The 26,262-nt window shown below is 34.9% G+C and overlaps 1 protein-coding gene across 2 annotated transcripts in view; it reads left to right on the top strand.

Annotated features, from left to right (window-relative positions):
• XRCC4 (X-ray repair cross complementing 4) overlaps nt 1–26,262 on the top strand; it is a 182,011-nt gene that overhangs the window by 10,793 nt on the left and 144,956 nt on the right. For both annotated transcript variants that reach the window (XM_081132981.1, XM_081132982.1), the window contains exons 2-3: nt 5,239–5,387; nt 13,366–13,541. In XM_081132981.1, coding sequence (XP_080989107.1) covers nt 5,249–5,387; nt 13,366–13,541 — 315 coding nt within the window. In that variant the 5' untranslated portion in view covers nt 5,239–5,248. The remainder of the gene's footprint in view (nt 1–5,238; nt 5,388–13,365; nt 13,542–26,262) is intronic.

Raw genomic sequence — 26,262 nt, 5'->3', positions numbered from 1 at the left:
GTGCTTTTTTTTTCAGGATTAACTTTCATTTGTACCCCAATATTATCATTCATTTCCTTGTTTGCCATTAGAAAATAGGGAGGTAAGTGGGTGCACTTTTAAGTAAATGGTGGGTTTGTGAATGAGAAAAAGTACAGTGCAAATCTTGTTCCTTTTCCACACAAGCGCCTCTAGTTAAATTTCAGTTCTGAGCAGCACATTTTTTCATGTAGAAAAGACTGTATATAAGCGTAAGTAACTGATGGTGTTTCATAGGAATACCCTCACTCTCCTCAAAGTAAAATATGAGACATGTCAAAACTTTGAGGCTTAAGAAATCATAATTACTAAATTCGTAATGAGAAAAGGCTGTTGCTTAGTAATGCTGTATTTCAGGTACTATCTTATCTCTTTAGTTCTGCTAAGTGTCATTCTCACATGAAACTCTGCAATTAGAACTGAAGTGTTCTTGTGAAAGTTTAGAAAGTTTCCAAAATGATGAGTATACTCTCATTCATCTGCCCTAGTTATTTGTAATCAAGAGTGTCCTTTTGATGAATATAAAATAAATCACAGTCTTGTAACTTTTGGTCCAATTTTAAGGGCATTTTGGAAACCTACATGTTAGATATTTTCTGGGAAATTTATTCAGGCCATTTTATTGTTTTAAAATACTTCCACGGGTAAGAGGAGAGAAAGAAGAGGAAGTTAAATTTAAATGAATTACTGAAACTAATGATTATTAATGGTATTTATAAAAGATTAGAAGAGGAAATGAACAGTAATATGATATTTGGAATGGCAGCAGCTGGCATTCCACAGCCATAAGAGGTAATTGAGAATGGACTATGACTATGGCAATGAAGCCTAAATTTTTAGATTTATTTTATATTTCTAATGCTTTATTTCTGAAGCATCAGATTGTTAACAATGTGTTCTTTGAATGTCCAGCTGTATATTACAAGTTTTTGAATAAGATTATGTCCACAGTCTTAACTATATTTTACTCTTACTTAGAGTAAACCAACCATTCTAGTTTGCCTGGGGTCAGGAGGTTTCCTGGGACATGGGACTTTCAGTATTAAAACTAGGAAAATCTCAGCTGAACCTGGATAGATGGTCACCTTGCTTTCGTTTTTAAAATTAATAGAATGAATATAGTCCTACCCTGATTAGAAAGGCATTTAATAGTCCTATAAATTCTTTACTCTTAAAATTTAGAAAATTCTAACTTGAAAAGATTATTTCAGGAAACATTTCTTTTGTAGGTTAGCTTGATATTTTTGTTTTAATTGCTTTGGAAATTTAAAGGTAAATTAATTTTGTGCTCATTTTTCAAAACAAAACCTTAGCATAAAAGATAATATCAACCAGCAAGTTGACAAGCTATTAATAATGAAAATGCTAGGAATAAATAATTTAAAAATTTGCAGTATGAGAATTCCAACAAGATACATACAAATAGTCAATGCTTTTAAAAAAAAACACTAAACAAATAGGAAGATAGTTCTTTACACTTAGTTTTCCTGAATTGTATGATATTTGTCTTACCAGAAGTAAATAGCTCAGTGTTTGTTGCCTAAACCTTTCTTTTTTATCTAGCAATAATATATGGCCCTACCCTTGAATTTTTGTAATGTGATGGAGCTCAAAAAATTTATCCGCACACTTTTGGTTTACAATTTACATTTTCTTTTTCTCCTTTTTAAAAAAACTAAGGTCAAACAAAATAATGTGATCAGAAATCTAATTACAGACTACTAACAGCATGTGCTGTGTGCTAATCTTTATTCTGAACACTCTTTAGGTATCAGCCTACTTTTCTCAACAAGGGGGCACTTAAGTTTAATTGCTTCATTAGAAACATGCATTTAGCCTTTTCTGATCTGTAAGTACAACTCCTTGGCATAGCTGCACAAGTTTGAACACCTGCAGCCCAGGCAGCTTGAAAAGAAACCATAACTTACTATAAAGGAAACTGAAAGAAGCTCAAGTTCAGAATGGCATTATCAATGATACAGTGTTGTCACTAACTTGAGCTGACCTAAGAGAGTTGGCTTCTGCACTGCTCCTTATCAGCATCCAAAAGGGCATACAAAATTCTTTGTAAACTAATTTAAAAAGTGTCTTGTTTATTCAGAGGCAACTGTGAATGGTATTTGTTCAGAGTGTAGATCACATCAATTGCATACCAGCCAACAACTTATTTCTCTTCTCAGAGAGAAGCCAAGTATCAAAGACACAAAGTACTAAAGATAAGCTTCTCAATTCTCAACTGTTCTGAGCCTCAATAAAGCTACTGATGTACAAATTGGGGTGGGACCCAGCTGTTTCCACCTGCAGGCTTGTCTTAGATCCTTGGCTCTGGCTGGGAGAGGTACTGATACTAGCCTGACCTTTAGTGCCCTCAGAAAACAAAACCTGGAGTTTCTTATGGCCCTGATCAATCAGTCCCTCTGAAAAGGATTCCAGCCCCTTTCTTCAGGTAGTCTTGGGGGGCAAAAAACCCCTATGGTTGACTATTTCTATTTACATACCTGGTGAGAGCAAAGAGGTGGTTGATTTGTTAATACTGAATCTTAAAAGACATTGCAAATCATCCTTTTTCCTCTTTCTGTTACTTCTTAGGTATTTTGTATTTGATATTTAATGAGAAGGTGACCTCAGTAAGTTGAATTAATGAAGTACTTTCAAAACTGCTTCAAATAGTATATTATCAGGAAATTAAGACTCAGTTGATACAAAGAAAACATTTCTGAGGCTACTTGAGGCACAAAATACAGAAAATTGAGTTGTCACATTTGGCTATTGATACGTTAAGTGCTTAAACATGGCTCACATGTACCATCCATAGTTTCAAATCTGAGTTACTAAAGTAATTGAATTCTTTGAAATAATATAAATTTGTTTTTGTGATGAGTACCTAGAGTTAATCAGAAAATTGGAAGATATTTTAAACATTAATAATTCAAAACTGCTGTTAAAACTAATCTGATTCCTAAATACCTTTTTAAGATTTTTGAAATTAAAGCCCTTTATATAATTGTGAGTAGGATGAGTTACTGACGGGCATTTGGAATATTGAATTTTAAACTAATTTGTCTCTATAATTTAAAATTTGTGACTTGTTTTAAATACGGTAAAAAATAGCAGTGAAACCAACTGCTGTTTTAGAGTAGTAATTCTAAGTGCTGTGTTTTCCTTTCACAAAGTTACATTCATTGCTAACAATCGTAATGGTTCATGAGGCACATTTGAGAATAAGTAATCTGTGTAAATGTGTGTGTGTTTGTGTATTTGTATATAGATTTTGTAGCGGCAAAATGTGGCCTTCATAAATAGTTTCTATTACTCTCCTTCCCTGTTAGAATTGTGTAAGCTTCTTCCAATGTGTCTTTTTCAGTGATTGGCATTAGAAAAACAGTAACACATATTTTCTAGTAATTTTCAAATTTAAGGATTACGGAGCATGTGAGTAATTTACTGCATATTAAGTGTATTGACTGATCTAAAAGAAATATTCACAAATGGATGAAGCATTTCAGAATTAAGCATATCTAGGCAAAGATGGCCTCAATGTAGAAAAAATTTTGACTATTTAAAAATAATTATGTATTTTTAGTGATTATGATGTCAACCCTACATATTTACATATTTTAAAAATGTCAACATGCTTAACTGATGTGACTAAAGTATGATTATTTTATAACTTTGTCTTTTACTGGGAAGAATAATAAATATTTTCCTGAGTAAACCTTAGGTAGGAAGTAGAATTATTTCAAATTCGTCAATTATAGAGGTATCTTGCACTCTTAATTTTAGATATTTTCCTCTTCATTATGGAAGTTTCTTTGCTTCCTTGTTCTGTAAGGTAGGACAGCTCTAGCATTCTCCAATTAAGCAGCCTTCCCACCCCCAGAAGGCAGAGATCTGTGGTAAGCTAGCTTTGTTTTGTGAAGAGCTGACAAAGGGAGTTGTTTTTATTTTTCTGTTCATTGGCAATTGAGAAAAATATGATGCTTCGTTTATGAGAACAATAGTTTTAAATTGAAAAAGGAAATTAAAACTTCTGATGTAAAAATTTGCTCTTATTAAAACTTAATCAGTTGTCAATGAAATGCCAATTAATAATTTACTTCTGGATTTTTGTAGCATGTTATATGTATTGGTCATAAAAATTTGAAGCAAATTTACATTCTTCCTCTCAAATAAAAGATTAAAGAATACTATTCTTTTAGCTCTTTTAGGATCATCTATGAGAGATTCATGTTATGTGATTAAAGAATAATTCTCTCTAGTGTTCTATCTTTGAAGTTTGTGCTTTGTTCCTGGTTTGGCTTTTTATTTTGTTTATTCTTTGCTTACTTGTAATTTTTAGGGCATTTCTTTAGTTTTGGTATTTGCTTCTTCAGCTTATTCATCTTTTGATGAAGTGCACATGGTTGAATGATATTCTAGTATTAGAAAAATGTAATTATTTTCTTTGAACTAAATAATGTGTGTCATATCATAGTCTAGTAAGTTTGAGGTCAGTCTGGGCAAGGTTCTAGAGTGAATTACCAGAAGAATGGTTTTTGAATTTATAGAAAACACTAATCATTAGAAATGAGAATGGATCACTAAGAAAAAGTCTCAGTCTTAATTTATTCCCCCTTTTTAAAAATAGTATTGCTAGACTGGTGGAGTAGGTAGGTTTTCCGGAGGGCTCTCAAATACTGAATCCTTGTGACTTAAATGGAGATAGCAGCAGTATACATACTGAGTAGTGATTGATGTCCATGAGAGGCTTGTTTCCAGTGGCAAGCCACAGAAGTCTATACTTGAGTTGGTCCTGATAACATTTTACATAAATGATTTTAATACTTAGGAGGGAGGTTTATCAAATTTTTAAATGGCAGGGTCAGGGAGAGATTGTTAGTGTGTTGGATCACAGTAACAGAATCAATATTCAGTGTAACCTTGACATCCCACATCTAAAATATAAAATTGCACCCCCCTACAAAAACAAAGAAACGATATTAAACCTTGTATATATGTTCAGTCACATGACTGATGACAAAGGAAACACAGCAGTGCAGTTGGGAAAGGATAGTCTTTAATAAATGGTATTGGATCTATTAGATATCCATGTGTTCCTGTCTCAGTGGAATGAGTGAGTCACTGAGCCTGGTGCTACAGCTGAGAAACCGATACAGAAAACATCACTGTTTGATAGTCATCATTTTTTGCAAAAATATTAATTTTACTCTCCTATAATAGGTGACCAGAAATGGAGAAAAAAATAAGCAGAATCTGTCTTGCTTCTGAACCTGATGTAATTCATTTTCTACAAGTCACTTGGGAGAAAACACTAGGATCTGGTTTTGTTATTACACTTATTGATGGCCAGTCAGCATGGACCGGAACAGGTAATATTAAAAGCATAATTTCAGTAACCTGCCATTTTTCAGTTGTCAGTGATACTTCAAATTAAAGTATATTTTTAAAACAGATATTGGGTAAAATTAGTATGATTGCTTTTACTTGTTATTGATGTCTATATACAGATTTGTAGTGTTTAATGCTATATTCTTTAATTAGTATTAATAGAAGGATAGAGAAATAAGGATATGCAAATTCTGGTTACCATTTGAGCCTTAGTACTGGGTCTTGGTTGGACTTTTTAAATGACCTCTTTATACAAAACATAAATAGTACTTTTTACATGTATCTTTTATCAAGACCCTAGGGAAATACTGGGGGGCAGGGAAGAGGGGTTGGCTGGGTCAAGGGTTTGTGTTGGCTTGGTGGAGTGGAGTAGTGGTGCTTTTCTTTTTATGTTATAAACTTATGTTGTTTAAATTATTTTCTTATGAACATGTACCACATTTATAACAAAATAAAACAGAGCTCATAGCCTAAAGCTTTGTCATGTAAGGTTCAAACCTATAAATGGAATTTTGGCACTTCTTTTATGAAATAGGCTCTTGATTATTTTTATCTTTGGTGATAATCGTTTTATTTATTTAATTTTTTCATCACCATTTATCCCCTCTGTGCCCATGATAATCTTTTTAAAAAGGTTACTGGCCCTGAAATAATTTATGGAACATAGCAGGTATAAAGTCAAAAATCTAGCATTAGCCCAGCCAGTGTGGCTCAGAGGTTGAGCATCAAGCTAGGATCCAAGAGATCGTGGTTCAATTACTGGTCAGGGCATCTGCCTGGGTTTTGGGCTCGATCCCCAGGTGGGGCGTGCAGGAGGCAACCGGTCAGTGACTCTCTCTCATCGTTGATGTTTCTGTCTCTCTCCCTCTCCCTTCCTCTCTCTGAAGTCAATAAAGATACATTAAAAAAAAAAAATCTAGAATTATGTTTTACTCATATAGCAAAGTTTTAATACTCCTCTAAAATATTTTATCAAAAGACTTAAAAAAACTATTTCTACAGCTATGCAACAGTCATTTCTACAATTTGTAATTTTGAATGATGTTTTAGATAAAGTAATTTTGTAATGTTAATTTATATACTGTTACTATCTTCTATCAACTTTTGAAGTAGTTCTCTAACATTTGATATTATATCATCTTTTAAAATTATATGTTCTGACATTGTTTCTTTCTTGAATGTTAAAAATTCTGTTACACCACAGATTTTTTAATTTACTCATCTACTGATGAACATTTGGGCTACTTCCAAATCTTGGCTATTGTAAATAAGGCTACAATGAACATAAGGGTGTATATATTTTTTTCGAATTAGTGTTTCAGGTTTCTTCGGATATATTCCCAGAAGTGGAATTGGTTGGTCATAAGGCAGTTCCATTTTAAATTTTTTGAAATAATTCCATACTGCTTTCCACAGAGGCTGCACCAATCTGCATTCCCACGAACAATGCATGAGGGTTACCTTTTCTCCACATCTTTGCCAACACTTGTTTGTTGATTTATAGATAAGTGGATAAATAAAACCTGTGGTATATTTACACAATGGAATACTACTCAGCTGTGAAAAAGAAGTAAATCTTTTGTGACAGCGTGGATGGACCTGGAGAGTATTACGCTAACTGAAATAAGCCAGTCAGAGAAAGACAAGTATCATATGCTTTCACTGATATGTGGAATCTAATGAACAAAATAAACTAACAAACAGAATAAAAACAGACTCATATATACAGAGAATGGACAGACTGCCATCTGCCAGAGGGGAAGGGGTTGAGGGTTGGGTGAAAAGGTGATAGTATTAAGCAAAAGAGCACAAAAAAACTTTTTAGACACAGACAACAGTATGGTGCTTACCAGAGGGAAGTGGGGTGGGATGGGAGGAGGGAGAAGAGAGTAGGGGTGGTGAACACACAATCAATATACAGATGATGTGTTATAGAATTGTACACCTGAAACCTATATAATTTTACTAATCAATGTCACCCCAGTAAATTCAATAAATTAAAAAAAAATATTCTGTTACATAAGATAGTCAAACTGAATTTATACTCGGGAGGTGTTTTTTTATCTTTTATGACAGATTGCAAGGAATGTTGATACAAGGATTATTGTAAAAGAAATTTCAAGAGTGATGTTTGCGGTACCTATTATGGTATCTATTTAAACTATAAGTTTTTATGTAAGAGAAATCAGTTGTTGCTTGATTGTTGTAGTGCAGGAGTGGAGGAAAATTTGTCAGGTTAGCTCTGTGTGTGCTGGAGAAGGTGGATCCAGGTGACAATAGCTCTGCTTTAGGGTGAAGTGAGTACGCAGGGGTGAAGACCATGGCGGTAGATACATTCCAGTCATCTGGGGGAGAAGATAATTCCAACAGCACAGCCCAGGAGGCAGGTCCTAGGTGAAGTGACTGCCTGTATGTGAGGAATAATGTATTTATAACTTAAATATTTCTAGTTGGCAAATGGTTTATTCTATACAATGAGCAATTTTGGTTAAACAGAGGACCTTGAGCTACTTTAAAAGCCTTAATTACTAAAGGAAAAGATTAAATTTTTATCTGGTCAGTAACCCTCCTTCACCAAGACAAAGAACAATAATTACATGTTTAAAATGTGTTTTGTTGTTATTAAGTATTGGGGAAGAAAAAGAGTAATTTCATTAACACTTAAATCTTAATCTAACCAGAAATTTAAGTTAATTTTACATTTATGAAACTTTTTGTTTATGTCATACAAAATGTGTTGGCAGTTCTTAATACTATTACTAAGACTATTATTTCACTAGACTAGGTCCATTGAGAGCAAGGAACACATCTGATTTGTCAACCACTCTATATAAGTATCTTGACTAGTACTGAAGACATACATGCTTAATGGATATTTTTTGAAAGAAAGAATGAGAGGATGCCTCAAATATATCAACCAGGTTTGGAAAAAAGAAAGGGAACCATTCATTTTTGAGTTAGCAGGTTGTAAAATGGAAAATCCAGTTTCATATTTCTTGTTGGCATTGATACTAAATGCAATATGTTCTACCATTTATTTTCCAGCTAATGGAATTTAGTGTGTCAAAAATGTGGTATCAAACTTCTGTATTATTTGGTGGGTTGGCTTCCTGTACTAAAAAGGTTTGAAACAGAAAATTTAACAGTGCACTGTATATGGTCATTTTCTTTTCAAAGATATCTAATAAAGTTTTAAATCTCACATATGTTTTTTGCTTTCATTATTCATTTCTATTTTCTTGTTTAAATTTCAGGGGCAAAATATGAAACCAAATAATATAACATTGTTTCCATGTTTAGTTAAGGCTTATTACATAAATATAATTTGGTTTGGCACTTTACAGATAGACAACAATATGATTAAGAACATTGAAACAATTAAATAATTGAAACATGAAAATGGATTTCCTTCCTATACCTCATCCTGTTTTTTGTACAGCTTTTTGATTGCTGCAACCTTCAATTTGGATAATTTTTTTCTCTTCATTTGAGTGAAATTAAAAGGATGTGGGGTTCTTTTTAATCTCCCACACACTAAACTCACTGATTTCTTTTTCATTAGCAATGTTTTATCTAATGAATGTTTTGGGGGTCTAATTATCTTGTGGTCTGTCATCACTTCACCATTATAGGGGGTAATATCACAGGGTTAAGTCACAAAGTGGGTAAATGATCGATGACTTTTAGTGACTTTTGTAAGAATTGCAGTCTGCAGTAAGAAACTTAAATCTGTCCATCTCTGGAGTAGTTTAAATTTCATTGAAGACTAAATTAAATTTTAGTAATTCTTTTATTATCAAATAATTATACCCACTTATATTTGTCCTACACATTGGTAAGTGGTGACCCAGATGGAGATTATGTGGCAGGGCTCAGTGGGAAAAGGACTTTTAGTAAATGAAGTAGTAAAGTGGGGCCACGATGTGAAATCATCAAGAAACCTAATGGGGATGATAAGTCTGTGTGTCTTCTGAGCTCAGGCACAAAGTTAACATATGCATAGTGTTTGGTTGTTGTACATAAGGATCCAAAGGAAAGAATCTTCTTTCCTTACTTAACACTTTCACCTACCCACAAACAGTGTTAAAGTGATGCTTCCCCTGGCTCCTACCTAACAAAAATTTCTTGTTTTGTGATTGTGTTGGCCTGCTCACTTTTTATAATGTATTATGTGAATCAGCTGTATCCTTGTTGAATTTTATTTTTTCCATGGCTTTTAATCCTGGTCACTGAAGTTTTTGTAGCATTGCATGCTTACAGCTGTGCTTCTTCCAGATGTTCTTAACACAACATTCAAAACTGGTAACTAAGTTGTTTTTTTAAGATTGAAGTTCTAAATAGGCAGTTGGAATTTCACATTTGTTCTTATAGGAAATGTTCAAGTAAATTAAAAAACACACACTGGTACCTTTTGATTAAACATTGGTTTTAAAGGAGAGGTTTTTAAAAACTGACAAAAGAGAGGCATGGTTATATGGAACAGACTTACAGCTATCAGAATTTGGGGGACTGGATGAAAGGTGAAGGGATTAAGCGAGAAAACATATATAGTAATAGCCAGAGGGAAAGGGGTGGGGCCAGGTAGAGGTGGACAAAGGGGGCTAAATGGGGACAGAAAGAGACTTTGTTTTGGGCAATGGGCTCATGATGTAGTGTGCAAATAATGTTTTGTTGAGTTGTACACTTGAAAACTATGGGTTTCTGTATGGTTTTGTGAGCCAGTTTCATCCCAATAAATTCAGTTAAAAAAAGAAAGATAATTTTCTTTCATATGGTTTTTCTTCTTAAAAATGAAATATTCCATAACAATAGTAATCAAGATGGCATTCACAGAAGGAGTCACGTAAGAGGGTATCTAAGATGTCAGCCCTTGAATCTAGGCTCCATAGGCTGGTATTTTTGTCTCTCTTTAACTGTTGTATCCCTGGTACATAGTAGATGTACTTTGGATAGTGCCTGGGCACCTAGTGCCTGGCACATAGTAGATGCTCATGAAGCATTTTTAAATAGGTGAATTGAATCAATACATTCTATTAATAAGAATTTCGATAGGTATCTTTTCATTTTAATGAAATTTAGAATACTTTGAACTAAATGCTTTATCAATGAAAATCTATTTTTATTATCTTTTGTGTTTTGTAAGTTTATTTATAGCTGCATTAAAGATGGCTTCTACAGATTTATTTTTTATTTCTCTGTGAAAAAACTGCTTTTCCTATGTATTTACGACTCCTCAGAATTACCCAAATGGAAAATATGAAATTATTCTTCAAATAGCAAGCATTTGTCTTATTTTTAGATTGTTTCAGAAGAGCTAATGGGATATTTAAAAGGTGAATAGATTTGATAGTGATGGTCAGCTTAAATACTCATCTGCTTTAGAGAGAAAAAATATGTGAAAGTATTTTACAAGCTGTAGAATCATACAAGAATATAATATGTTTTCTTGTTTTTAAAGGCTGTATTGAGATTCACTTCAATATCAGACTTATTATCAAAAATTGCTCATGAAATATTTATGGATTCCAAGACTCTCTTCCTCATTGCCTGTCATGTGCCTTCCAGACACTTGATAGCACACAGAGGAACACAGAGGAAAAGCTCTGTTGTATTTTCAGGGATTCTTTAATCAAGATTTTGTTGTTTTCTGTAGTACTTCATACTAATATGTTTTTTAATATCATGGAAGAAAATAGTTTATTCAGTATCCCATATCTCTGCCTCATGTCCAAACAGAACAACCAAAGACATAAATATGAATCCTAGGTTCACTGCTTACTGACTCCATGACCCTAGACTATTACTCAGTCACTCAGCCTTGATTTTTTATCTTGTAAAATGAAAATAATGTCTGTCTTTCAGTGTTATAAGGAATGAAATAAATAAATGTAACTTCTGAATATAAAAGTATAGAACCACATGGATTTTCATCTTTGTGGTATCTGATTTGACACAGAAAACTACTGAATCATTCCAAACAAATGTAGATGAAACCTTGTAATTTGAAAAGAAAACACATCACAGCTTTTGAATGTAAGAAAGAGAAATCCCCCGGTTCCATGTATGAAGAGGTACCTGAAAACCAGAGTGGTTAATGGGAGCTAAAGCTTGACTATAGGTTCATTGAATATCGGAACCACACATATGTCTAAATGTCTGTGATTGTAGTACTTGAGTGGGGTATGATGTCAAGATTGCAGGCCTCTTAAGGAATTGGAGTTGAGCTTTCCTTACAAAGAACGGAACCTGGAAATGTTATCCTGCTAATGAAATCATCTTAAAAAACCAACCCCCCCCTCCGCCAAACTACACTCTGGTTGGGATGCAGCATAGCCTCAGTCAATAAGGGATACAAGTGAGTAACCCAACAAAAATAAGAACCTGAAGCCTGTGTTATGTTTGGGTGGGAGGGTTAAATTTGAATTCTTTGTCTCATGTGTGAAAACCAAGTTAAGAAATTAACTTTCAGTATTGGCCCAGAACAGTGAAACCTGTAGGGACTCCAAGCAAGGCAGAGCAGCAGTCTTCATTTAATACCACCTCTCCTGCCTGGAGTTCTCGATGCTCTGGCAGTAGGAGAGCCATGCTGAAAAACGGCCGTGAGGAGAGGGAAAATGTGGAACCAGAACGTGGAAGCAGACTGAAGAAATGGAATTAATACTCAGGAACCATGCGTAAAGACTGATCTGAAAGATATTTAAATATGTTTAAACCTTCACATATTTAGAAGGAGAGTGTTACAAGAACCAGGATAGTATGACAAGGAAACAGGGTATCTAAAATTGAAAGTATATTTATTGAAGTAAATAGCTCTATGGAGGAGTAAAACATTAGTTTTAAAAATACCATGATCTCGCTTATATGTGGAATCTAAAGAACTTAATAAACTGCAGAACAAAATAGATTCAGTGACATGGAAGCATAGATGAGACTGACGAATGTCAGAGGGATGGAGGAGGGCCGGTGGGTGGAGGGGGAGAGAGTAACCAAAGAATTTATATGCATATATACACAACCCAAGGACATGGACAGTGGTGGGGAGAGGGACTGGGGAGGAGGAAGGGATGGGGTGGAACAGGTCACTGGGGAGGGAAGGGGACATCTGTAATATTTTAAACAAAAATAAAATTAAAAAAAAATAAAAAATAAAAATACCAGATGAGAGCTGGAAGCCAGATCTTTAATATAATGTATGCCATAGGGGAGACCCTCTGTAAGTGTCAGCTCCCTTCCCTTTCCTTATCACCTCGCCTTTTCTGTTGCTAGCACATACTGAGATGAGAATGGACTCCACTTTTACTTTAATTTGATGCTGCCCATGTGAGTGAGAAATAAGTAGACTTGACTATTTGCTCTCTTAAATAATAGAGGCAAGGAAGAAAGATGGAGTAAAATACAGTTTATGACGATCAGAGGACTAGCTTCTCTGGCTGTGACCTAGGAGCAGGTGCATAGGATAGTGGTTTCTGTGGTAACTTACAATGAATGCATGCCTTTCACCCGAGAAGAGAAGGAATGCAGGGAGTCTAATACCTTCAGGTAAGATGTGAGACAAAATGCGTTTCTTAAAAATTGTGAGTTCAGTTAAAAGGTATAATTTGAGTTAAAAATGTTTGGTGTGGGGTTTGATTTTACTTTTTGTTTAAATTTCTGTTACTACCCGGCCAGGTGTGGCTCAGCGGTTGAGCGTCGACCTAGGCTCCAGGCGATCGGGGTTCGATTCCCGGTCAGGGCACATGCCTGGGTTGTGGGCTCAATCAATGACTCTCTCATCATTGATGTTTCTATCTCTCTCTCTCCCTCTCCTGTCTTCTCTCTGAAATCAATAAAGATATATTTAAAAAAAAATAAAAATAAATTTCTGTTACCTAAGTGATAAATTAGTAGCAACAAGTAATGAACTATGTCTCTATGTTTAGAAATTTATTTTTATTTTAAAACTTTCTATTGTTTCCATAGTTTGTGAATCAATGATTTCCCAAGAAGCTGATGACATGGCAATGGAAAAAGAAAAATATGTTGAAGAACTGAAAAAAGCACTGGTGTCAGGAGCAGGACCAGCAGATGCATACAAGTTTAATTTTTCTAAAGAGTCTTGTCATTTCTCCTTTGAGAAAAAACTGAAAGATGTTTCTGTAAGTAAGATTTTCCAAAATGTGGTAGAATGTCAGAGTACTTATAAGAAATTATTGAAGTATTTAGCATATTACTCCCAGAATACCTCAGAAATAAAAATTTGAAAAGTGCTTGGTTTCCAAGTTGGGAGAATGCTTCGAAGTTACAGTCAATGCTTTATCTTAATGAATTATGAAAAATAATTACTGGAAATGTATTTAGTTTTTAATATTTTAAATATTTTAGAGATAATTACATGAAGGAGCAGTTTTGAAGAGTGAGGTCAGAAGTTTTAGACCATTGAGACAAGGTCTATTGAAACATAAGTTTGGGGAAATATTGATTTTAAGAAAGAATATGTTTACTTTTGAATATTTAGTAAGTATGACATTTTCTACTTATTAGAATATATTTGAAATTATAAAATGATATAATTAAGTATAGTAAGACTTCTAATTAGGAATTAAGATGTTTTATTTATATTATCAAACTTAGAAATATTAAAATAGAAATAATGCAAACCCAAGCTTTCCAAAGCTTACATGCTTTATAGACAAGGATATCTGCTATTGCCCTGCTCAGTTCCTATGCCTCAGATCAAGATGGGTGATTTATTTATCAAAAGTTTCATACTTGCTCTTTGTATTTTTTACCCAAGTTTATTTGATAATTGGAGATTGAATTATTTGCATTTGGCCAGTGGCTTATCAATCAGATATGAGCTGATTAGTAGATGAAAAGGAGGGCCATCTTTATTACATTAAGTTTAAAGACGGTTATTGACAATTTGTGCTAGAACTAAATTGAGTTTAAAAATAACCTCTCTAATTCAGAATGAGCAAAGTGATTCATCAATCAGAGAAACATTTGAAGCCGCAAATTGAATCATTTTTTCAAATGTATATTATCATATAGAGAATAATACAGACAGATTGGCTTCAGTAATTACTTCTATTTAGAAGATACATACTTTTTCTAATTAGCTGCCAGTGTGTGTAAATTTTAATAAGCCACGTCCTTAAAATGATCATTTAAAGTAGGTTAAATAAGAAGGTTTAGACTGGCTACTGAAATTTTGTTATTTATCACAGTGTTCTTTCCTGTACAATTCGATGATGTTATATACTTCAGTACTGCTGATGGTTTCTTCTAATGTTTTGAGGCAGATCATTGTCAAATGGGCAGTAATGCCATTTCCCATTAAACGTTCCCATTTAGTTTGTATGTAATAACTAGCATTATTTCATGCAGCGCACTTCTAGATTTCATGTTTTGTGTATACTGAAGCATAACAAATTCTAAGTTTGTGAGGTGTCTTTGAAACCTGAAAGGCTTTTGGTATCTTTGACATGGTGAAAAGTGGAGTTGGTACATTGGGCATGGATGGAGAACTTGCCAGGCTTGGCCGTACATCTGGTTTTGTTGCTTCTGTGAAGAAAGAACTTGAAGTCCTCATGACTCATGTCTGTTACAATTGGCTTGATGTGTATCAGCATCAGAAATGGTGACAGTGATCCAGAAGGCTATCTGCCTCACCACCTGGACACTAGTCAACATTCTCAGAGCCAAAACCTTTAACCCCTACCTTTTCAATAGGTTTTCTCCAGAGATGGAAAAAGAGCAAGAGATTCCCAGTAATTGAGAAGTATGTTGGTTTCCTGAGGGCTATGTCTTAAATCACTATACTGCAGTTTAGATAGAGGCCTCCTTATTTATTCATTTATCAACTTGCTTATGAGAAAAAGGCTACTCTCAGACTCTCAGAGACAAGGAGGAGTTTATTCATGGCTTGGCTTCCTTGAAAGGTATTTTTGGATATTTGAATGAGGTAAAACTTTCAGTTTGAGGTGCTGCAGTCAGCCTCATGGATGCAGATGAAAATCACAAGTCCATTTGGCCAAACTGCCTTGGGAATCTTCCAGGGCTTCAGGATGTGTTTCTGCAAATTGAATTTCAGAGTTACAGTATGTCGTAAATTCATCTGCTGGCAAAAATTTGCAGACAATTGGAAACATAGCAGAATACTTTTTAAGGTTAATTGTGCTTTGGTGACCTAAAAGTTTAAATGGAGTTTGTAATCCTTTCCTTGGTGACACAGACATCTGATTATTGCCAAATATGACCTCTTGCACTTAGAAGAAAAGAAAAACATGAATGCAGATTCTCAGAAAGTTGTAGTGAATTCTGATGTTTGTTGACATAAAGTTACTCTCATGGCAAAGTATATTCCATGAGTTCTAAGTATATTTGCTACCAGAGTCATAACTCTATGAGTCCAGGTTTTTAAGCATTTGTTGCCATAATTCAATAAGTTTTACGTGCCTAATTCTGTGTTGGTGATCACTACACGATATGAGCATTTAGAATATTCAAGTCACACAAGACATTTGAGATTTATATTTGTATCAAATTTTCTTTTTTTAAAAAAGAAAATAGCTACTAATTTTTATATTTAAAAAACCTGATTTTGGGGGAAATACCTGTTTTATCAGAGTGAAAGAATTGTCAATTTCCAAAGCAATGAAAAAAAAATATATATATATGTATATTTTATTGATTTTAGAGAGGGAGAGGGAGAGAAAAAGAGAAAGATAGAGAGAGAGGATAATCGATGTGAGAGAGACACATTAGTCAGTTGCCTCCGTATGTATGCTGATGGGAGACCTAACCAAAACCCAGGTATGTGCCCTGATGGGGAATCGAACCCATGACCTTCCAGTGCACACTGGCCAGGGCAGCAGTGAAACATTTTAAATGTATAATGCGTATGTTGCTGTTTATATACATTTTGGGAGGTGGGTAGTAGGGGCATAGTTTTCATGAGATAGCTTTTGAGCTCAAAACACCCAAATTTTCATTTATGCTCTGCCTGGCTTTTCTTTATAGATAGTATAGATGCTTTTAGTTTAGCTTAATTCCCATAGGATTAAATGTTGAATGACCTGCTAGACACTATTTTTCCCTGAACAGTACAAACCTTTGGAACCATCATTTGGCAGTAGATTGTGCTGGCTGAAAGCATGCTCTAGTGCCCTCATTTGGAACTCACTATGTCTTCTGTATAAGTACTTCTCACCTACTCTGGAGACTCTGCCTGGTCTTTGTGTCATTGTTTTCCCTCTGCCTTTCACATTTCATACTGATTTTATAGTAGTATATGCTTTGTCATGCAAACAGTACATTTTAATAATGTCTTTCTCTTCCTTTTTTGCTTTCATAACTTGCTCTGTTTCTTCAGAAAAAAATTTCATTCATGAGCTAAAAAAAAAAAACCTAATTATTTTTTATAAGAATAGCCTTGGGCTCAGCATTTAGCTTACTCACATCTCTGTTTTCTCATCTATAAAATTTCAAAGTGATTTCTTAGATTAATTTTAGGTCATCTAAAATACAGTAGTTTTTTATTTCTAAAAATAACCTTAATGAAGGAAAACCAGGAAGTTCAAAGGAAAATTAAACATGATAAGTAAATACACACACAAACACACACACAATTACAGGTCTCTCTATTAGAATTCTGGTGAAGTCTTTTTGTATTTCCTTTCCCTTTGTCTCCCTGCCCCCACCATCAGACGCTGGCTTGGGATACAGTTTAGGCTGAAAATTTTATGACTTGAATAGCATGGAGGTTTGTTGTTCTCTGATGTAAAAGTCCAGATTGGCAGTCCTGGATTAATATGATGGCTTTATGATGTTGGAGGCCCGGGCTTCTTTAATCATGTTGCTTTGCCACTTTTAACAGGTAGTTTTTATCTCATGGTCCAGGTGGCTGCTCTAGGCTTCACTGTTATGTTCACCTTTTAGGCAACAGGAACAAGTTAAAGAGAAAATAAATAGTCATGTACCGTTTCTTTTAGGCCATCACCCTAAAATTGCATGTATTACTTTGGTCACATCCCATTGTCCAGAACTAAATCACATGGCCTCACCTAGCTACAGGGCAGTCTGTGAAGGTTGATTTCAGCTGTGTTCTATGCCCAGAAGTTTCCATTACTGTGTAAAGAGTGGAAGGTGGATATTGAGGGACAACTAGCAGTCTCTGCATGTTAACGTTAGGGAAGATTGAAATGTCATTCAGAAAGGTTTACTATAGTTATTACAAGGATATTTCCCTAGTATTTTTATTACAAATACATGTTTCAGTCATATTTTAGTTTTAAAAAATGTTCAAACATATAGTGAGGTACAGGCTAACTGTATCTATATGTTGTAAGTTTTTTTAAAAGTGGAAAATGCATTCTAATATGTTGTAAGTTTTTTTAAAAGTGGAAAATGCATTCTTAGTTCAAACATGCTCCCTACATTTACTTAACTTACATTTCTCATATGTATAAAAATGAGGTAAAATAAATTAGGCAAAAGCAGCCAAAGTTGTTTTAAAAAACAGCAGTCCAAAATCCTATATTATTGCCATGTGTCCTGTGGTTTAGGGGACTTTAAATTCAAATGGCTATTTCCAGATGAAATATCAGAAATGGAGCATTTGTTATGGTTCTCTGCCAAATACTTTGTCAAAAATAGTAATGACTTTCAGGTTTGTGCGAGTATGCGTTGCAAATGTGTTGTTTGAATGCCTGAAAAAGAAATTGTAGTATTCTTTATTTCTATGATAAAAGTATTTGTATACATCTGCCGTTTTTATATTAAACACTTTATAATTTTCTGACCTTTTTGGAATGTAGGAACTAAATCAGTAATGTAAGTGGTACAGAAGTCCCGCTCAAAGTACATATTTTCTGGTTAAGTCATAGAAGAGACTTGAATTATTGCTTTAAAATTATTTTTTAGTTATACTATTTTGTCTTTGAGAACAGATCTCAAATATTCTGGATAGTCTTGTAATGAAAAAATAATGCTGTTTTAATCTCTTTTTGATAAAAAGTGAATCAGGCATTTTGGTCACTTCCGTATGGTCCTTGTCATTCTTCAAGTATCTTTTATATATACTGTCTTACGGAGAGTGCTGATTTTTATTGGTGTGTGGAAATGCCTTATCCTTCAAGGAGTTTTCACTTCTCCTTTTTTTCCAAACTGTTTCTGCCTTTCTTGGTATTCCTGTAGGTTTCCTGTATTTTATAATTCCTTTTAAATTTAGTTGTGTTCAGTTATTATAGCTTCCTAAGGCTTGGGACATTGTAGTTGTCATATATCACTCTTACTGTGCTTAATGAAAATGACCACTATATGCCGTACGTTATGCTACGTACAACCCTGATGATTTCCTGTTATCATCTCAGTATTGTGGATGGAAACTAACTTTTATAGATGAAACTAACACTCAGTGGTATATAACGTTTCCAAAGCCAAATAGCTAGTGAATGGCAGAGCTGGGGTTGAACACAGGTGGTGTGACTTCAAAGCATATGGGGCTAACTGCTATGCTATATATAATGTCTCTTAATTTTGTATGCAGTTAATGTGCTCAAATTTTTATTGAATTGATTTATTAAAGTTCTGTGGCATTCACAATATTTCATTTGTAGGGTTGGGAAGGCCTTGGCTAAGGGAGCAGCAGTAAAAGAAGAGTCCTGGGAGACAAATTGCACATCCACATGCAGTCAGCATACACTGAGCTATATTGGCCAAGTTTGTAAGGCTCTTTGAAGTTCTGTCAGGGTTAGCCTCCTTGTGCTTCAAGAAATAATCCTTAATTCTGGTTACATTGACAAAAGGAACCCATTCTGTACATGGCTATTGTTTAAATGACATCCCAGGATACCCATTTCCTTTGTACGTTGTTTCAGAGATCAGCCTTGATCTTATTTTTATTTCTAAGTGCTAAATATTAGGCATTATTAAAATTTCTTTCAAGGAAATGACTTGTTTAATTTTCAGAAATCCTTGAGTAGCAGAAATGTTTTTTAGAGGGTTTGTTTGTCAATTTGGTATGCAATGCTTATGATACAATTTCTATTACATCAGCTGATCTTTTATACTTGATGCCACTTAAATATAGAGATTTAAATAGTTTATCAGTAACAGAATGCTTTTTGATAAAAAGTGATAAAGTTTTTTGCATATCAGGGTTGTATGTAGCATAATGTATGGCACATAGTGGTCATTTTCATTAAGCACAGTAAGAGTGAAATATGACAACTACAGCTCCTTGTAACCCTGTGGAACAGGTATAATTTTTTGTTAGGGTGATTCAAAGATTAAATGGCTTATCAGAATAATAATGGTTTAGGAGAATCAGTTTTGTTTGTTTTTTTTAAACAACCATATACCAAAAATACTTGTATAGTAAATTCTGTTGTACTTATAAAGTGAAAATATAGAAATGTAATATAAAACCATTAAGTTGCTTAATTTTAAAGGTGTTCCCTACTGGGAACCACAGGTTCCCCCAGCTTGATTAAATTGCCCTCTTAGTAGCAGCAGAGGCTGCTGAAGGCGAGCTTCCAGTGTGTCCTGTGGGGCTGGCACTCACCTGCCTTTTGCTTCTTGGCCCTTCTTTTGATCCATGTGCTCATCTGGTATCATTTCCCTTCAGCCTGAAGAAGTGCCTCTGGTATTTCTTACAGTGGAGCATTGTTGGCAATGAATTCTCTTAGTTTTATTTTATCTGAAATTTCCTTTGCTTTGCTTTCAATGTTGAAGAATCTTTTTTTTTGGCAGGGGGTGGGGGGCTGGGGCAAAGGAATCTGGATTGACATTTTTTTGTTATTTGTTTTAGGAATTTCAGTGTTAATTTTTAAAAATCTTTGTTGTTTCTAATGAGAAGTTAGTGTTCATATAATTTATAATTCTCTCATATGTAATATTTTTTCCTGTCCACTTTTAATATTTTGTCTTTACCTTTGATTTTCAAAAATTTGGCCATGATATGCCTAGGAGTTCAATTTAAAAAGACCTCTTTTGCAAGGGTTTCTGAGGTTCTTCAGTTTGTAAATTTAGGTCTTTCACTAAAATTGGGAAATTCTTGTTCATTATTTCTCAAATATATGAATATATATATTCTCATTCTTTTTCTTTCTTTCTGAGACTTCAGTTAGAGGTTCCTGAGGCTCTTTTCATTTTAAAAATTCTTTTTCTCTTTTCTTCAGATTAAATTATTTCTTCCAGTTTATTATCTTTTTTTCATCTCAATCCAGCTGATTTTTAAAAAAAATTATTAATTTTTAATTTCCAATATTTCCATTTGGCTCTTTATAACTTTTATTTCTCCACTGAGCTGTTCTATCTTTTCATTTATTATGATTATATTTTACTTTAAATCCTTGATTATAGTTATATTAGCTGATTTAAAATCTTTGTTCATTTCAACATCTGGATAAATTATGTCACTTTGCAATGATATATGGGTTATAGCTTTGCTATGTTTTTGTTTTATCATTTTTTGAGAAATTTCAGATTTTATCCTGGACATTGTGAATGATATATTATAGAAAATGGGCTCTGTTAGACTCATTTGAAGAATATTGATTTTTTTTGGTCTGTTTGTTTTTTAAGTCAGTTAACTTGGCTATACCCCAACTTCAAATTCTGTTTCTCATCTGGTGGTGTTAGCTGAAATATTAGGTCAGTTCTTTTAACCCTAAGAGGGCTTGGAGTTTGACTCTCACGTACTTGGTTTGGGGATTAACGAGATTTGAACCCTTTGTCCATAGAATATAGAGTTTGCAGTCCCTGGTTCTCGCCTTTCCAGCATTCTTCCCCTTTCTCTCACGCTGCTGTTTCCCCCACCCTGTTCTCCAGCTCCCAAGGGGGTAAGACTACCGGTTTCTGTTAAATGCTAGCTGTTCTTTATGGCAGGTATCGGGGTCCTTACTCAGGCTAAAAGCCATAAAAGTGCGAATCTTATTAGTGTAATTCCCTTTTTTTTCAGATTCAGCCTACTTTAATTAACTTCTTTGTATTTTCAGGTCTTTTTAAAAATAATTTGCTTAGAGTTTATAATTGTCATCTTATGTGATCATAGGTTGGTCCTATGGGAGCTCTCTGACCATGGCTAGAAGCAGAGATCCATAGCTTTTGAGCTATACAATCCCTTTTGGTCTCATGACTTTTCTTCTTATTTCAACAAAAGTATGTTTATATTGTTGAGCTTTTTGTTTGTTCAGAAATTGGTGCCTAATTCCTTAAAATCAGGCCTAATTCCTTAAAATCAGGCTTTCTAATGTCCTGGTTTATGCCCTGTCTAATTAAAGTCATGCCTGTATTTGAATAGTAGAAAATTTTCAGGGAAAGTCAGTAGCAGTATTGACACTCAAGAGTTTTATGAAATGAAAGTAAGCAAAGGGCCAGTTAGGCTGAACCTCAGGAAAAAGTATCTAATGGTGAGATTTGTGAGACTAAACAGTCTGGCAGGGGGACTTCTCTGAACTATTTCAAACTGAATTGGAAAAGTCAGGGGAAAAACAAGTAATAAGCCCAGGTTGTGTGTTGGCAGATGGACAGTTTGTATGATCTCATTGTTATCTTCCCAGTGGCTATTTGACTGTGTGGCCATTAGCAGGAAAGGCCTTCAGGTTTTACATTATTAATATGAGTGTCTGAATTGGATTGACAGGATGAAAGTCTCTAAAAAGTTTATAATTGATCACGAAAATTCTCCTGGAAAGGAAGAAATAGTATGATATTAATTTTTATATATCATAAAATTCCATGATAGCAGGACTTGAGTTGTCTTGTTTATCACTGTATTCCCAAGATTCAGGATCGTGCCTGGACAGTAGAAGACATTCAGTAAGTCTTAGTATTCCTGGTACTTTTATTACACTTTACTAGATGGCAATACACTAGCAAGTGGGTATCAGTTATTGAAAGTGACAGTTAATGTTGATGTTTTCCATTATTTCTCTTACTCTGCTCTGTTTCCCTTTCCCCCTAAGTCCAGAAGCCTGGATTTAAGGTGTTTAAGTGTTCTCTGTAGTTTTGGTCACTTGAAAAACAAAAGGATTCATTGTTTTATAACTGAAATATACTGCAGGCAAATAGAGTATCAAAGTTCCTTGCTAGAAGAAAGAATATTTTTCAAATTGGTTAATGGTACTGATTTGAAGTCAGATAGTTCTAACTTTGAATCTGGCTACATATTGTACTCGTTTGAAACCTTTGAAAACTTTCCTACCTGCTCGGAACCTCAGTTTTATCCCTTTTAAAAAGTGTGGATAATTAGTACCTATCTCATACAGCAGATGTGAGTGTAAAATGAGGTTAGTGCATAGACGTGTTTAGCAGCATACCAGATGCACACAGTAGGCACTCAGTAAATGATGGCTTCTGTTTATGGCAGTTATTCTATACATTTTAGTCTCTATAGTTTCTTCTTCCTTGCTTTGTAGATAATTTCATATTTTAACACGGGACCAGTTCATTGCCCTGTGACCTGGAACCTTTCTGGCTTAACTTTTGGCCTTCTGTTAAATTGCTTATAACACGAGTAGTTGAATTACCTCAGGTTCGTCCCTTACCGCACCTCTGATTGGTGGGAGCTTCTTGGAGCACTTTTCTTCAGAGTCCTCCGGAGCTGCTTGTGGGGCTCACTGGAAGATGTCCAGGATAACATGAATCTGTGAACCAGACTTGACATCACTTACCTGTTCATAGTCTCAGTCTTAAACTGTCAGTAAATAAGAACATAAAATAAGTCCTTAGAGATATGTTTATGTAGCTTCACATTTTAAAAATACTCACTGCGTGCCCACTTTATACAATGCATTGTGTTAAGCACTTCCTTTAGGTCTGTGAGGAGTGGAGGCATGAGTGAATGAAAGGCTTTTCTTGGAAGAGATAGCTTAATTAAGACATTCAGTATAATAATAATAAAGAAATTGTAATGAAGACACAAGAAAAGAATGAAGAAATTGTATCAGATATACTCCAAATGAAGAGATATGCTTTTTAACAGAGTACTTGACAAGCTGTCAATTCCAACCAGCAAAAAAATAGCTTATATATTTTTTTATTTCTTATTTTAAAATATATTTTTATTGACTTCAGAGAGAGGAAGGGAGAGAGAGAAATAAAAACATCTATGATGAGAGTCTGATTGGCTGCCTCCTGCACGCCTCCCACTGGGGATCTAGCCGGCAACCCGGGCATGTGCCCTGACTGGGAATCGAAACCCTGACCTCCTGGCTCATGAGTTGACACTCAGCCACTGAGCCACACTGGCCAGGCTATGATATTTTATTTTTGCAACATTATACAGTTAATAGCCCTATCCAAAACAAGAACTTTATTAAGTCAGAATATTGAAACACAGTATACAGTGTATTTTGTATTTAATTATCAGATCTTATCATTGATATATTTATATGACCATATTCATTTGTATTTTCTAGCAGAGATTTGCATCAGGTCACATAATGGAACCATACATAATAGTTCTTTTTATGTATCTTGAGGTGTGAGAGAAGTCTCCTTTCTACATGGCAAATGGAGTTCCCTGACCCAAATCTAAGCTTGGTCTAGCATAAAGGCCTGACCTAGTACTTTCTTTTACTTTCTTTTTGGCTGTTACAGATAGCAATAACCAGGGAATTATATATTTAACCTTTTTGTTATTAGTTTACATTTCCTAATGTACCAAATGAACCAACTCCCCAGGAGTTGCATCCTCTCTAAATTTTATTGGTAACTTTTACCTTTACTAGTAACTAACCGCAGCATAGCAGCTGCTCCATACCATGGGTGACCATGTGTCTATCCAAGAATCAAAGATTCCTTGTCCCTTGAACTTTCATTATTTCTGTTCTCAAACCACATGTTTCTGTGAGCCAGGGTTGTTCTGGCAAATCCCACCAATTAAATGAGGGTCTTGGACTGAATTACAACATAGGGGTTGGGGGTGGGCGTTCCCCACACACCAACAAACAATTTTCTAACACCAGCAAGGTGTCTAAGAATTCAACTCAATTCTGACACTGTCTACCCAGAGATAGCATCAGATTTCATAGGTTAAGCATTCAGTGCTACAGGAGTCCACCTCCCACTCTCCCCAACACACACACACTTCAGGCGCCAGCCACAAGTCCAGGCTCTTACCTGTGCTTCTTACCAACTGGCTGTAGATCCAAGTGCCAACCACCCGCTCCAATTCATAATGCCAATGGAAAGTTCAGGTTGTTACCTGTACTGATGACCGACTGGCTATAATCAGAGATTTCTACAACCCCCTCCTTGGATTGATTAATTTGCTGGAATGGCTCACAGAACTCTAAGAAAAGTTACTTAGAGATTTATTATTAAAGGGTACAAATCAGAGCTCGATGAAGAGATACGTAGGACGCGGTCTTGAGCAGGAGCTTTTTGTCCTCTGTGGAGCTTGGGGCCCGGAAAGATGGCACATGGAAGTGTTCTGGTTCCTCACTGTGGAAGCTCTCCAAAAAAAGGACCAGTGAGCTGTCCTGGTTTTTTTATGGGGGCCTCATTACATAGTTGTGATTGACTAAGTCAGCGATTTTCACCCAGTGTGCCACAGTGCATTGCTGTGCTGCAAGAATTTTTAAAACATGCAATTCCTGACTACTTAGTTAGGGACATTGACCTCTTTTCCCTTGATTGTCATATAAAAAAATGGCAACAGCCAACACAATGGTCCTCCGATGTGAATGAATCAAAATTATAACTTTTTTTGTCAGATCGGAAAAAAATACATTTTTTGGTGTGCTGCAGAATTTTAGTAATTCATTTATGTGCCATGATGTGGAAAAGTTGACAGTCACTGGGCTGAGACATGGCCCTTGGCTATTGACCTCAAATTTCTGTTCTTTTTCCTCCTTGGAAATCTGGGGTGGGAGTGAAAGTTCAGAACCTCTAATCATGTGGTTGATTGTCCTGGCAACCTGTCTCCACCCTTGGGTCAGGTCTGAAAGTCACCTAAGTTAACTTAACAAAATACACTTTTATCACTCTTAACACTTAACAAATCCTAAGGGTTTGGGGAGCTGTGAGCCAAGAACTATGGAAGAAGACGGAATATCTTATGAACCACAACATCGCACATTGTGTTCTGCTGTCCACACTTTATGTTGGGCTCTTGTTCTCTTCCTAGTTAACCAGCTTTAGTGTGTATTCTTCAAACGACTGCACTGTGTTGAAGTATGCTGCGTTATCCTACTACTGGTCCACAGTATTTTTGTTTTTTATTTTTGAGGTATAGGAAGTATATGTAATGGATATGTCAGTACATGTTAGTCTTTGTTACATGTTATGCTTTAATAGTAGCATAATGATTAAAGGCATCTTTAAAGCAAAATGAATAATTCATTCAACACAACAAACTCCAAATATTTTTAACATTCTTAATTATAATTATTGCTCTCCTTTTAGTCTTTTGAAGCAGTGATGAAAGAAGTTGCATTTCTGGGTGACTCAGTATTTAGAAGTATTCACTCCCAAGCAAAGCAATATTTTATCAAACGAGATGGTGTCGTTAGAACTGATTTATAAATGCACTGATACGCTAACCCGCTAAGCTGCTATCTGGCCGCTTGGAAATGTTCAATATGGGAACACTGTTTTAGGGTTTTGAGTAATGAGAGCAGAGGGTGTTGTTTATTTCTATTAAAATAACAGTTTGTTTGGTATACTGTGCTAACCCAGCTGCAAGGCTAAAATGTGCCACCCACAGAGAGTCCAGTGAGGGCTTATTGAGGCTTGGCTGCCTGAGCTACTCCCACCTAAACAAATAGCACTGCCGATTCTGTGATTTAGTGCTTGACCTAAGTTACATAAGTTACAAAGAAATTAATCTTTCCAAGTACATGAGCTGCTGAGATTTTATATTAAAAA

The sequence above is a fragment of the Miniopterus schreibersii genome, assembly GCF_964146895.1.
Source record: "Miniopterus schreibersii genome assembly, chromosome: 3".
In the NCBI taxonomy this organism is placed as follows: domain Eukaryota; kingdom Metazoa; phylum Chordata; class Mammalia; order Chiroptera; family Miniopteridae; genus Miniopterus; species Miniopterus schreibersii.
Note: the sequence above shows the minus strand (reverse complement) of the source record. Positions and strands in the feature narration are given on the sequence as shown.